This window comes from Pezoporus flaviventris, unplaced genomic scaffold, assembly GCF_033815535.1.
Source record: "Pezoporus flaviventris isolate CSIRO_AGI_PZ_B2104156 unplaced genomic scaffold, CSIRO_AGI_Pfla_v1 ptg000080l, whole genome shotgun sequence".
In the NCBI taxonomy this organism is placed as follows: domain Eukaryota; kingdom Metazoa; phylum Chordata; class Aves; order Psittaciformes; family Psittacidae; genus Pezoporus; species Pezoporus flaviventris.
This window is the reverse complement of record NW_026892628.1, coordinates 1,620,694-1,633,310: the sequence shown is the minus strand read 5'-3', so window position 1 is coordinate 1,633,310 and position 12,617 is coordinate 1,620,694. Positions and strand designations below refer to the sequence as shown.

The window sequence follows — 12,617 nt, the reverse complement described above, 5'->3', positions numbered from 1 at the left end:
ATGGGGTCAGAGATGGGGGTTTCATGGCTCTGATGCTGCTGGCTTTGCCCTCACACATACTGGAGAGCTGCTCTGCCTGCATCGGGGTGACCTGGCTGCTGTTGCCGGCCACTGGTTCCTGTTTGTTCCCACAGCCTGGAAATCCCCTGACTTCCCACGGGTCCGGGAAGCTCTCCCTGCCCCCTGCCAGCCCCGGGGAGAGGTGGCTCAGAGATAGAGCAGCAGCCCCCAGAGAACCCGCTGTGTTGGCGGCAGGGCTGGAGCCATCCTGGGGTAGGGGAGTCCCTTCCTTGCCCCCTGTGGCCGAGGGCTCTGGGATCTGCTCTGCTTGCTGGAGGGTGGCCCTGGGCTGTGCACTGAGCTTTGTGGGTCTCAACCTGATTTCCTCGGCTCATGAGCAGGTTGACCCCCACAACTAGAGGTGAAGCTCCTGCTGCAGCCACAAGCCCCACGCTGGGGAAGTAGAGGGGGCCTAGGGGCACCCCATGTGTGCTGGAGGGTGCAGGGAGCAGTTGATGCAGCGCAGATACAGAGCAGCAGCGATGGGAGCTGTGCTGTTCTCTGCTATGGATGGTTTCCAATCGATCCTGCCCTCCTGCTGCTGGGAACCCATTCCTCTCGGGAAGGGGAAGCACGGCACTTACCAGAAATTGGGTGCTGGCTTTCCAGCACTGTGCTCGGTGCCAACACTGAGGTAAATCACATGTGGCCGGGCGCTATCATGAGAGAAGCCTGTGAGGGAGCGGAAGGCAGGGCTGGCAGGAGCTAGGGGCTCTGTTGCTGCGCACCCCCATGGGGGTTCCTCTGCCTCCTGCTGCTGCTGCTCTGGGCCTCGTCCCAGCCCTGTCCCTGCTCCCTGGGGGACATGGAGGAACTTGTTGGGACACTGCTGAGCCCCTGGCAACGGGCTCAGGGCTCTCCTGCCTCCGCTTTGTGATCCTGTCAGCGCCTGTCGCTCTCCTGAGCCAGCAGAACCTGTGGATTTGTCCGTGCACAGAACTCCCTCCCAGGAGAAAGGCTCAACCCGGTGCAAAACACAGAATAAAGCCGATCCCAGCAGCGCCGGGGACCTCTCGGCGGTGTTTTCTTCTCTCTCTGCACGCACCAACCGAAAGCGAACAGCGTCAGCTGGAAACGGTGTCAAACACACACCGGAGCCTTTAACGCACAGGCGAACCGGGGCAGGCGCTTGCTCCCTCGCTGCTGGGGCTGGTGCGGAGCCTCCGGCTCCCTGCGGAGGGGCAGCTCCCGGCTCCCCGCGTCCCCATTTCCTGTCCGTTGTTTATTATTGTCCCGGAGCAGTCGGGAAGTGCGGCCTAAAGAGCCCGGCGTGGCGGGCGGCGCCGGGCCCGCTCCTCGCACCGGAACGGCGGGACAGGCCCCAACCCGTCGCCATAGCACCCGCTTCCCCCTCGCCCTTAGCCCCGCCCCGGTGACGGGCAGCTCCCTCAGCCTATCACAGCGCTCCGCGGTGGGCGGGCGGGCTTGGAACCAACCGGAAGCGAAAAGCCGTAACTCCGGCCCCGCCTCTTCGTACCGCGGCCGCAGCCAACCAGCGGGCTGGCGCGCGGGGGCGGGGCCGGCGTCGTGGCCAATGGGAATGCACGTCCGTCGCCAGGGGGCGGGGCGAGGCCCGCTTGTTGAGGTTGGGGAAGGGGAGGGGGGGGAGCAGCGGCGGGAGCGCGGCGGGGCCGGGCGGGGGCGGGAGGTAAACAAGATGGCGGCGGCGGCGGCGGCGCGCGCGCGGCGGCGGGGGTAGGGCCGGTGCGAGCGGGGCTGCAGCGGGACGGGGCCGGGCAGAGAGAGGGCAGCGGCCGCCGGGCTTGGGGCGGCGGAAGAGCGCGGCGGGGGGGGAGCGGGGAGCAGGGCCCCGGCCTGGTTCCCGGAGCCGGCGGCGGGGAGGAGGGGGTTGGGGGGGGTGGACGCGGCCTCACGGCTCCCTCCCCTGAGGTGACAGCGGGGCGCGGAACCCGGGACTGAGGGAGCAGCCGGTTAGGCCCGGCCGCGGCCCGCACGGCAAGAAGGGCCCGGTCCGAGCGGGCTTTCCCCCCCGGCCCCGCGGTAGGAGCGAGGGGCTCGGCCGCGGCTTGGGGGGAACCGGCGGTCCCCGCGCCCCCGGGGGTCCTGCTCCTCCGGGTTCCATCGTTAAAGTGTTGTGTGCCCTCGTCGCTCCCTCCCTGCCTGTCCCGGGTGTGGCGGTGGTGCCGCTGCTTCCTCCCCAGCCCCACTGATCCCGGAGTGGGGGGGGGGGGGGGGGACCACGGGCATCCGCTCAGCGACCTTCCTCTCTGGACACGGGAATGGGGCGTCTGGGCCGCGGGGCAGAGGCAGTCCCCTCCTGACTGCTCCCAGGCAGGGCGAGTGCCTGGAGCCGTGGTGGGGTTTGTGTTGTGTGACACCGGCCGCCCCCTGGACCCGTGGTGGTGCCGCATCATGTGCGAGGTGGAACCCGCGCGGTTGAAGGATGCCCCTGGGAGATCTTGACAGGCACCGAAGGCCTCAAACTTTTGTAGGCGTGAAAAGCGAGGACGTGAGAATTCCCGTGTCCGAAAACTCCTTCAAAGAAACTTGGTTCCAGCTCCCAAACGGCTGAACCCCCCCCTCCCTCCCCAGCGCCCCATCTGCACCCAGGGGCACAACCGCTTCCCACCCCCCCACCCCGCTCGGAGCCGGCCGCTATGAGCTTCTAGGGATGGAAAGTCACGAAAGGGACTCGCTCGTTGCCTGGTTTTAAGCGGTGGCCTAAAGTCCCAGAGGATGACCTAGCACTTAAGAACCAAACTGGGCCACGGGGAAAGGCCGAGTTGACTCGAAAGCACCGTAGCAGCGGGACCAGGTCGGAAGCAAAGCAAGTCCCAAGCTGAGCGGCTCTGGGCAGAGATATATGTTCTTTTTCAAAGACGTTGTGTTGCTGGAGCCAGGCCTGGATCTTTTCGCATCCAAGTGAGCTGGAATCAGCTCGTAGCTTTGTTTTGGGTTTGTTTTCTTTTTTTTATTCATGTTTGTACAATCTTCGGGAGATTTCTTCTCAAGAAGGAGTCAAAGGGAGTGTTGGAAACTCACAGACAGGATTAAACCCCTGAGAGCCTAAGGAGAACAGGTTAAGGAACTTAATCCAGGATGGATATGCAGGAGCCACAGCAGCTGGGCATGTTTGCAGAGGGCGAGCTGATGTCTGTGGGGATGGACACTTTCATCCATCGCATCGACTCGACCGAGGTCATCTACCAGCCCCGGCGGAAGAGAGCCAAGCTCATCGGCAAGTACCTGATGGGAGACTTGCTTGGAGAAGGGTCTTATGGCAAAGTCAAGGAGATGTTGGACTCCGAAACCCTCTGTAGGAGAGCTGTGAAGATCCTGAAGAAGAAGAAGCTACGCAGAATTCCCAATGGGGAGGCAAATGTGAAAAAGTAAGTAAATGCTTCCGGGAGCTGGGGAGGGAGGGGGTTAAAGTTTGGCATTATTTTCCAGCTGAAGTTCTGGCTCATGTTATCTGACAACATGGCTCTCTGCTCTGGAAGTGCTTCCTAAGCCAGAGGTATTCAGGAATCTCTGCCGCTGAACTGCGGCCAGCGCTTGTTGAGGTTGGGAGCAGGGGAGGGAGCTGGCTCCCAAGGGTTCTCTGTGGGAGCAGACAGCTCCTTTTAAAGAATAAACCAGGATTTCTTAAAGCAATCCCTCTTTAAGATGTCACCTTGAGGAGGTAAACTGGTGCTGTCAGCTGGGAGAGGCGAGAGGTGCAGGAGCTCACCTTGTGTCCTTGTGGTATATGCTAGCTGTGCACGGGGGCTGCGTGGCTCCTGATGGCAACTGGGTGGCAATTCCAGCACCCAACATAGGTGATCCAGCGTCCTGTGCACCCAGCGGGCATGGGAGGGCTTGGGGTTATTGTTCCTTTCTTGGTTTCATTTCCGACTGATGACTTCGGGAAGTAATTCAAGGCTCTCTTCACTTGGTTTCCGCAAGTGTAAAATGGGGCCAAGGGTTGTCAACCTCCTTTAGTTCAGTGACTCAAGAGCTGTGCTTGGGAGCTTCCCAAGTGCTAGTTACGTGCTGGTTAGTCAGGGCACAAGGACCTAATTGAAGGTGGGAAAACATTCCCTGCTTGTGGGGCTGTGCTCCCACCATGCCCCCATGGTGGCACAGCCCAGCCCAGGGCTGGTTATCTGCTGGTGCAGCCCGGACAGCGGAGCTGTGAGGGGTTATCTGGAGTGGAGGGGGGGAGGACGTGTTGCTGTTTGGAAGCCTCTTGCGCTGGGGCTGTAGCTGTGGGTGCTGAGTGTGGAGCTGTGACCTGGCAGAGGCTTGTTGCTGGTGCTGGTTTGTGTTTCTGAGCTCAGCTGTGAGATAGTTCACATCCTGTACTGGGGCTTGTGTCAGTGAGCTGCCTGTGTCTGCATCCCAGGCTCTGCTGACAGACTTGCCTATGGAACAGTCACAAAACCTCCTGTGGGACCTCTCCTTTGCTGGCTTCAGTTCAGGATCGGGGTAAACTGTTGGTTAATGTGTAATAAATGTTTCTTGTTTTTCTGGTTAAAGGCCTGAGTGCCCCTTCCCACCCTTGCTCCCTCCTTCCCTTACATCAAGAGCCTCTAATGAAGAAGGGGGAGATTGTTTCCTCCTTAGTGAAACTTTGAGATGTAAATGCTTCTCCCCTGCAGTGAAGAAGGGCTTGCCAGACACCAGGAGGTTCGCCTGAGACCAGAGCCTGGTCATGGGCTCGAGTCCTGACGTGAACTCGAGCAGTTTGAGTCATGCACAGAGCCGGTCTGGGTCTCCTTTAGCTTCCCTAAGGTTAGTTATTAAAGCAGCCTGGCCAAGCACGCTCTGGTTTGCTGTGGATGTTTTTCTGGCTCAGCTGCACCTGCTTCAGAGCGCTGAGGCAGGTTTTAGATGTTGTAACCAGGGTTTACTCTAGTTCAAGTTCCTATTTTCGTCGCCGTGGCCTTTTCTCTTTGACCACCTATTTGGTTGCTTTACCTGCTGCTTCAGGGGTGACTTGAAGGCAAAACGTTGTATTTTGTGGGACCTTCGTCTTGTGGCACTCTGACCTTACCAAAGCCCTTTGGCACTACTGCAACAGGCTGTGGAAGCTGTCTCTGCTCTGGGTAAACTTCTTGTGCTGTGATACATCACCAAACCCCTATGGTTTGCCTGGTCAGTATGGATGGGGGAGCAAACCACTGCTGCAGGGTGCTCTGCTGATGGTATTTCTTTAATGTCACGTTGCTCGGCCAGACTCTGTTAAAGTTTGACTTCCTACGGCTCCATTAGAGCAGCTTTGCTGAGTGGTTTATACCCTGCAAGCTACTGGTGTGGAATAGAACAGGAGAGAATCAGGCTGGACCGAATCGCACCATTAGGTTCCAGTTCCTTGAAAGCCCCCAGGAAGTGCAGTAATAAGTAAAAACATGACTCCGGTGTTACAGTGAGCCCTGCTTCCAGTCCCGCTTGTGTCCTGCTCTGTACAAGGATGTCTGCAGACTGTGAGTGTGCTCTCAGGGGTTAATGTGTTCACGTAGTGCTGCAAAGAGTGCACTGGCACTGAGCAACCAGGGCTCAGGCTGGGTGTAAAAGTGCTTCTCTTGGAAGAGACCATTCACTGTTTCAGTCTCAAAGCACCCTGTAGTACAGCTGCATAGCCAGTGCCTGCTCCAGCTCAAGTGAGGGGCCTGGGGGGGGGTTAATCTGGAGAAGAGAAGGCTCAGGGGGGACCTGATGGCTCCCTGCAACTGCCTGACAGGAGGATGGAGCCAGGAGGGGCTGGGCTCTGCTCCCAAGGAACAAGGGATGAGACAAGAGGAAACGGCCTCAAGCTGCACCAGGGCAGGTTTAGATGGAGCTGAGGACCAATTCCTTCCTCAAAGGGTGCTCAGGCATTGGAACAGGCTGCCCAGGGCAGGGCTGCAGGTGTTCACACAGCGTGGAGACGAGGCCTCAGTGCCATGGGTTAGGGGTTGCCTTGGCAGTGCTGGGGTAAGGCTTGGACTTGATCTTAAAGGTCTTTTCCAACCTGGTTGGTTCTATGATTCTACACAGGATAAAGCTGCGTCTGTGACTTGGTTGATTTGACAGAGATGTGATTGAGTTCCTATAACGGGCTCGTGCCTCTGCCTTCAGCAGAGGACACCTCAGCATCACTGCTGCAGCGGTGAAGGTGAAACTTGCATTGATAGTGTGTCATCAAAGAAACTCCCTAGAAAACAGTTCCTAGACTGCTGGCCCTTGGGTAAGTAATTACGTGAGCAAGTGATACATGGGCAGTAATGAGCACACTAATGATGAGCTGTGGAGGATTGTGAGGTCTGTGCCGTGCGCTGGGGACGTGGGGCTGGACTTGGAAAGCTCCAACTGTTCCTCCTCACCGCTGCTCCAGCCCCAGCTTGTCCCTGGTACAGTAACAGAGCCCTGGGAACCTCGAAATTGTGACTGAAATATGTTTGAGACATATGTAAAGTTAAATGATTCTTCTCTACCCTGAAATACGTGGGTTCTGCCCCTGAAAAACGAGCCCTGGCAGGGTCTGTGAGTCCTAGTGTGATTGGTGAGGGTTTAAACTCACAGAGGCAACATTTCCCTACAGCAGTGTGGGGAATCTTCACTTCTCCCTAGGCACTACAGAGAAGGGCTGGGGTGGCTCAGTCACCCAGACAGGGCTATGGCGAGTTCCTGCCTCCGGTTAACACAAGAAACAAGTTTAGTAGCATTGCCAGAGACATGAAAGAAAATAGGGAAGTCTCTGTCTGGAGCAGCACCAGTTTAATAAAACTGTGTGCTAATAGCCTCACATTTTAATTAAGGGTTTGGGACTTCCTGTGCATATCCCAAGTGCCTTGTGCTGTACTTAACCACGCTCCGTGAGTGCCGAGATTTGAAGAGATGTTCATTAGAGTCCCTTGGAGGTTTCAAGCGGGAGCTAGGCCCCCGCTTTGGGTCTGCAGCTCAAGAGCCCTGCACCTCACAGCAGGGACAGTTCTGCTGGAGGAAGGGCTTGTTGTTGGCTGCGGAGGCGTGGGCTGTACACGGAGATGGGCTCAACTGACTCAGCTCCGTTTCCTGGCCCTCCTAGTGAAGCGCATGCCGAGCAGAGCTGGTGGCTCTGGTGCTTTCATTCTGGAGCTGGTGTGTGTTGGGGCTCTGTGGTAGAACAGTAAAACCAGAGCACCAGGAGCTGTGTTGTATTGTCTGCGCTTGTCTGGTTTGGGTTGGAAGGGACCTTAAAGCTCATCCAGGTCCAACCCCTGCCACGGGCAGGGACCCCTTCCACTCTAAGCCCTGAACTGTTGGGATATTGAAACGTGGAAGATGTGGATCCACTCCGGATTCATCCACATGTGATGATGTCAACTCCTCCCCATGTCAGATGTTCACTCAGCTGTGTCAGGCTTAGTTTGCAGAAGGAGACAGTGCAGTGCTCTGCTCAGTCCTGTCTGAAACATCCCTCCCCATTCCAAGAGCAAAGGGTGCAGCTTCTCATGTGGAGACAATGACAAGTTATGTCCTTGTGAGTGGAGTTGCTGCGTTTTAGGTGCAATCAACAGGAAAAAGCCATTCACCAGGTTGGCTCTTGGTTAACCTGCTCTGTGGTGTACTGGGGATACTAATGTGTGATTTAAACTTGCTTTGCCTCTCCAGGATTACAAAATCAATCTGAACAAGCACCTAATGTCGCTGCTCAGTTGTGTAAGGACCAAAGGAAGGATTCTTGAGCCTTCTGTAGCAATTAGCAAGGATGAAGGATGGTGCTAGTGGCTTTCTGGAACGTGCCAGCACTGGCATATGGAGCCTGTTCTCTGTGTGCATCCCTGGCTCTTGGCACAGGGGACGTGTCCAGTTCCTGTGCCAGGCTCCTCGGTGCCGCATGCTGCATGTGGACAGCCTGAGCTGGGCTCCAGGCACGAGCAGGAAGGGAAGGAGGGGTGAGGGTGGCTGCTCTGAGGCCCAAGGCTGTCACCACAGCCCTGCTGCAAGCCCTCACCTCCAGCATCCATCGGTCCTTGGTGGTAACATGGGACAGATTCACAATTTCTTGTCTCTGATAGAATCCTAAAAGCTTAAAGCTGTGGAGGAACACTGTGACCCGAAGGCAGGGAATGATCTGGCTGTGTTCCTCCTTTTTCCCTCGGCAAGAACGGCTTTGATGAAGGCAAGGCTTGAAACAACTGCAGAAAGAATGCTGCATCCTGTGGTGAAGATCTTACTAGACTGGTCCAGGAGGGGGTGTCTTCTCCTAGGCCATTCTTGGCACCTTCCAAAATCACGTAGCACATGGAACAAGTAGGCAGCTTTGCTATACACAGCTCTGAGCACCACCATTCCCTCTTACCTGCCCAGACGAGGTACCTGGAGAGGGATAACTCGGATTCTGTGGCTCTGGCAGAACCATGTAAGAACCCACAAATTGGAAGATTTCTCTTCTCTTCCTCCTCCAAGATGGTTTCTTTTGAAGCAGGCTGGCTTGTCACACACTCGAGGGCTTTCTAGTCTGGAGAACCAGGAACAGAATTCCATAATGGAGACTATTCTGGCTACGTAATGGCACTGCTCAGTAGGGTGTGTATGGAAGTGATCACCATGCTGCAGGAAGCACAGCCTGGCCCTTCACTGGGGTTCTCCCTTTCCCTCTGAGAGGTAAAGAAGCAACTCAAAAGCAGCTGTTGTGATTTACGTTCCATGTTAGGTTGTGGAGGTGGCAAGGAGCAGCTCGAAAGGTATCCCAGAGATCTACTCCAGGCTGGATTGGGAAAGGCAGGAAGCCACCTGGCCTTGGCTGGGAGGAGAGGCACCCAAACCTCATCCTTAGTGCTGTCAGAGGCACAGGCAAGCTGTGATGAAAGGGGGGGACACCGGTGGCGTTTGGTGTTAATTTGGGGGATAAGAAGTAGCTTTGGGCACCTCCCGGGGAGGTGAGCACCGAGGGCACTGGCTCAGCAGAGCTGGGGGGACTGAAATGGAGTCAGAGGTGACTGCTCTGGCTGGGTCTGCTCCTGCCAGGATGCCAGAGGAGCTAAAAATAGCAGGAATCTTCCCTCTGGGAAGCGGGCTGCTTGGCCCCTGCCTCGTGGTGGGTGCATGGCCATCAGAGTGGTTCACAGCATCCCACTGAGGAGGCTCATTGCACAGTGTGGAGCAATGAGCAGCCCCTTGAAGGTGAAGGAGTTAGCATTTGTGCTTTCAAGCTATATGACAAGGAGTGTGCTGTTGGGATCAGGATTTCCAATGTGTTCCTAATATTGGAAGCTCTCTTTGGCTTCACAGCAGAAGAGTCCTGTTTAAATCCATGCATGTGCTCGGCCCCTCTCTTGGTCTGAACCTTGGGCCCGTCTCCCTTCATTACAGAGACACTTCTTAGGCCTGCCCTGATGCTGGCTGCAGTTTCTAGGCTAATTTAATCCACTTCAGCCTTTTGGTCATTCCCATAATTAGAGCAGCTGCATCACTTGGTAAACCTGTGTGCCATTTAAACCCAACACTTTGCCTTGTTACCCCAGGTTTCTGCTTAGCGCCCATCAGGGCTGGGTCTAAAGCCATAGATGAGAAAGGAAAAGTGCCTGGCTTAAACTTTGGTGGTGAATAATTAATACTACCGCTCAGGGATCCTTAAAAGACCTTTCAAAGAACCTGTTTGTGTTCCTGCACCATAGGAGCCTTTGGGAGAAGCAGTCACTGGTGGTTAATGGGCTGTGATCCGTCACGGTGCAGGCATGGGATGGGTGGCTTTGAGCTTGGCATGTCGTGTGTTTGGGCAGAGGCTCCTGCTTCCAAAGCTGGCTCAGAAGTCCTTGTCAGGCTGCTTTCAGGGGTCCTAACTGCTGGAATGTCACCCTGCTCCTTAAAGCAGCTTAGCAAATGGAGCTGGAGAGAAGAGCGTGCGTGTGGTTTAGCACAAGCAGCAGCACAAAGTGAGGAGCAGTATCTGCACTTCACACGCCGACAGAACCACCCTGACCTGACTGTCCTGATCCTCCTGTTCCTCCTCTTCACAGCTGGGACTTTGGAGGCTGAGATTAATGCAAAAGATACTAAAATGTGGTTTGGGGCATGGTACAGAAGCCCGAGAGAGGAAGATGAAAGCAGCCGATAGGAGATGACAGACAAGGGTCCTCTTTCACAGCCAAGGGAAGGTGTCTGCTCATTCAGTTTTACTTTCTTTATTCCCCACAACAGGATTCAGTTCAGATCTCTGAACTGCTCAGTCAAGTCAAATTAGGAGTCAAGGTTGGAAGAAATGGGGTGATTAACTGGAACTCCTGTTTTCCACCCGTTCTTGAGACGGATGTTGTAATTCTTGGATTGGTTGCCACTTCACTTCTGAATCCTCCTGGAAATCACAGCTTTAATAAAGGGCACTGTGAAACTGCCTCCGTTTCCTACTGCCCCTGAGGGATGCAGTGTGTCTTCAGGGTGATTTCTGTACGAACTCATCCATAAAGACACTTAAACTGATCCTACAAATGCACTGGGGGTCTTTGGCCTTCAGCCTCACCGCTGACCAGCTGCTTGTGTGTTGTATGTGATGGTGCTCAGAAGGAAGGTGCTTCCTATCAGGAGGAATTGCTTTTTAGGCATAGAAACCTTTGATTTCCTTTTTTCTGGGGCAAGTAACTGCTCTCCAAGTTGCTTCCCAGCTTAGGTAACAGCTTTTGGGCTGCAGTTGTGCGCTAACTGCTCTGCCATGCTTGGCACTGGGAACACACCTAATGGCACGATGCTGCCTCTGTGCTGCCTCACACCGACATCTGTGGGGGCTGTTCCTGGTCACGATGCTGATTAAAAACATTCCCTGAAGCCTGGAAGCCCGAGCAAATCTGTTCCTGCTCTTGTAACTGCAGATGACACTTGCGTACGAAGAAGCACGAAGCGCAAACATGAAAGGTTTGTCTTGGCAGTGACTGCCCTAGATACCGTGGTAAACACAAGTGCAGTGCATCATCAGGGGTGTAACTGGAGACACTGGTGCTGAGCTGAGCTCCCAGCACCGCTGTGTGAAAACCCATAACTGGGGGGAGCCTGCTAAAGCCACCTCCTTGACACATGGAGCAAATCAGGGTGGGCTTTGGCTTGCCTGGGCAGGTGACAGGGCAGCCTGTGCAGCTCCAGCTTTCCTTTAGTCAGCACTGCCTTTAACTGGGAATGATGAGGAGCTTGCCCGGGGCCATAGGGAATGGTGTGAGCGGAGCTGTGCAGGTGGGAGGTGGTGGCTTGGCTCACTGCACCAGCCCCTTGTGAGATCTGGTGGTGTGGTGCTGAATGGCACCAGAGCCCTGGCACAGGGCGGTCTTACCACCCATCTCCCGTGCAGCACACAGGTAGGTCACTCCTTGAGAACACTTCTATTGTCTGTGGGCAATGGACTAAAGCTCCTTCCCTGAGCAGGCTGGCTGCGTGCTGCTGCTGAAAGGGCACTGGTGCCTGTACCCCTGCTCAGTGAGCAGGTTTCCTCATGATCTAACCTCGGACCAGTGAATTCAAGACCTTCTGTCAGTGTGCTTGGGTGACTCCAGTGAAGCAGTTGGGCCTAATACGGTTTGAAGTGTCTTCAAAATCCACGTGACTTAAAAAGCATTGATTTAATCTGTAGTAAGGAAATGGGCTTTTTTTAACACAACTTTTTTCCTTTCCTCTTCCTGCAGGGAAATTCAGCTCCTGCGACGATTGCGGCACAAAAATGTGATCCAGTTGGTCGATGTATTGTACAATGAAGAGAAGCAGAAAATATATCCTTTTTCTCACCCAACTGTAAGGTTTGAATTCCCACTGTTCTCTGCTGTAGTGCTGAATCATGGTAGTTCTGCTTTGGTCGAGCCCCCTTTGAGAGTTTCTTAAGCTTAAACTTGCTTGCACAGCTTTCAACATGCTGCGTGTCTGGAATGCTTTCCACACAAGTTCCTTTTCTTGAGCTTCCCAGTTAGGGACTGAAATGTTGTGCCCAGGTCCCAGTTGCAGGGCTGGGGACCCTCAAACACTCTGGTTTATTATGTGACCTTCAGCAGCTCAGAGGTGAAAGAAGAGCTGTAGATCTGTCATTTCCAGCCTCTGGTCATAGCTGTGGGATGTCTCGGTGCCTCTTTTCCCCTGAAGATGGACATTTTATTGTCTATGCTATGTGAAATCAATGCCTGTAATGCTTTTTCCTTTAAGTCCTTGGCAATGGTTTAGGTATTTTTTGTCTCTTTCCATCACAAGAAGAACCAACCCTGCCCCTGGCTGGCACCGGGTGCCTGCAGCTCTCCCTAGGCAGGTCTTTGGCGCCATTGCCTAAGCAGGTTGTGTTCTGCTGCTTATCCTTCCAATGGATTCCCAAGCCTCCTCTGGTTTGTTGTCCCTTGTGGCAGTGCTTTGAGTGACCTAAAGCTTGTAACAGTGGTGAGAGTTGAAAGCACATCCTCTGCAAGACCTGCAGCCTGGCTTTTTGAGACCAAATTGCTCCAGCCGTGAGTCCAAGCTGTGGTTTGTGATCTCAGTGCATCTGTCGGACTTCACTGTATTATTGCAGTGCCCTGTTCCCCAGGTACATGTAGACACTGACTGGTGTAACTGCCCACCTTAGCTTGCAACTGAGTAGCTGAGTTTTTGATCTCTGCCACGCTCAGAGTGCACTTGGACTTAACCAGTTT

General features: G+C 54.9%; 1 protein-coding gene across 2 annotated transcripts in view; it reads left to right on the top strand.

Annotated features, from left to right (window-relative positions):
- Positions 1-2,292: 2,292 nt before the first annotated feature.
- STK11 (serine/threonine kinase 11) overlaps positions 2,293-12,617 on the top strand; it is a 33,763-nt gene continuing 23,438 nt past the window's right edge. For both annotated transcript variants that reach the window (XM_061474709.1, XM_061474710.1), the window contains exons 1-2: positions 2,293-3,410; positions 11,634-11,717. In XM_061474709.1, coding sequence (XP_061330693.1) covers positions 3,121-3,410; positions 11,634-11,717 — 374 coding nt within the window. In that variant the 5' untranslated portion in view covers positions 2,293-3,120. The remainder of the gene's footprint in view (positions 3,411-11,633; positions 11,718-12,617) is intronic.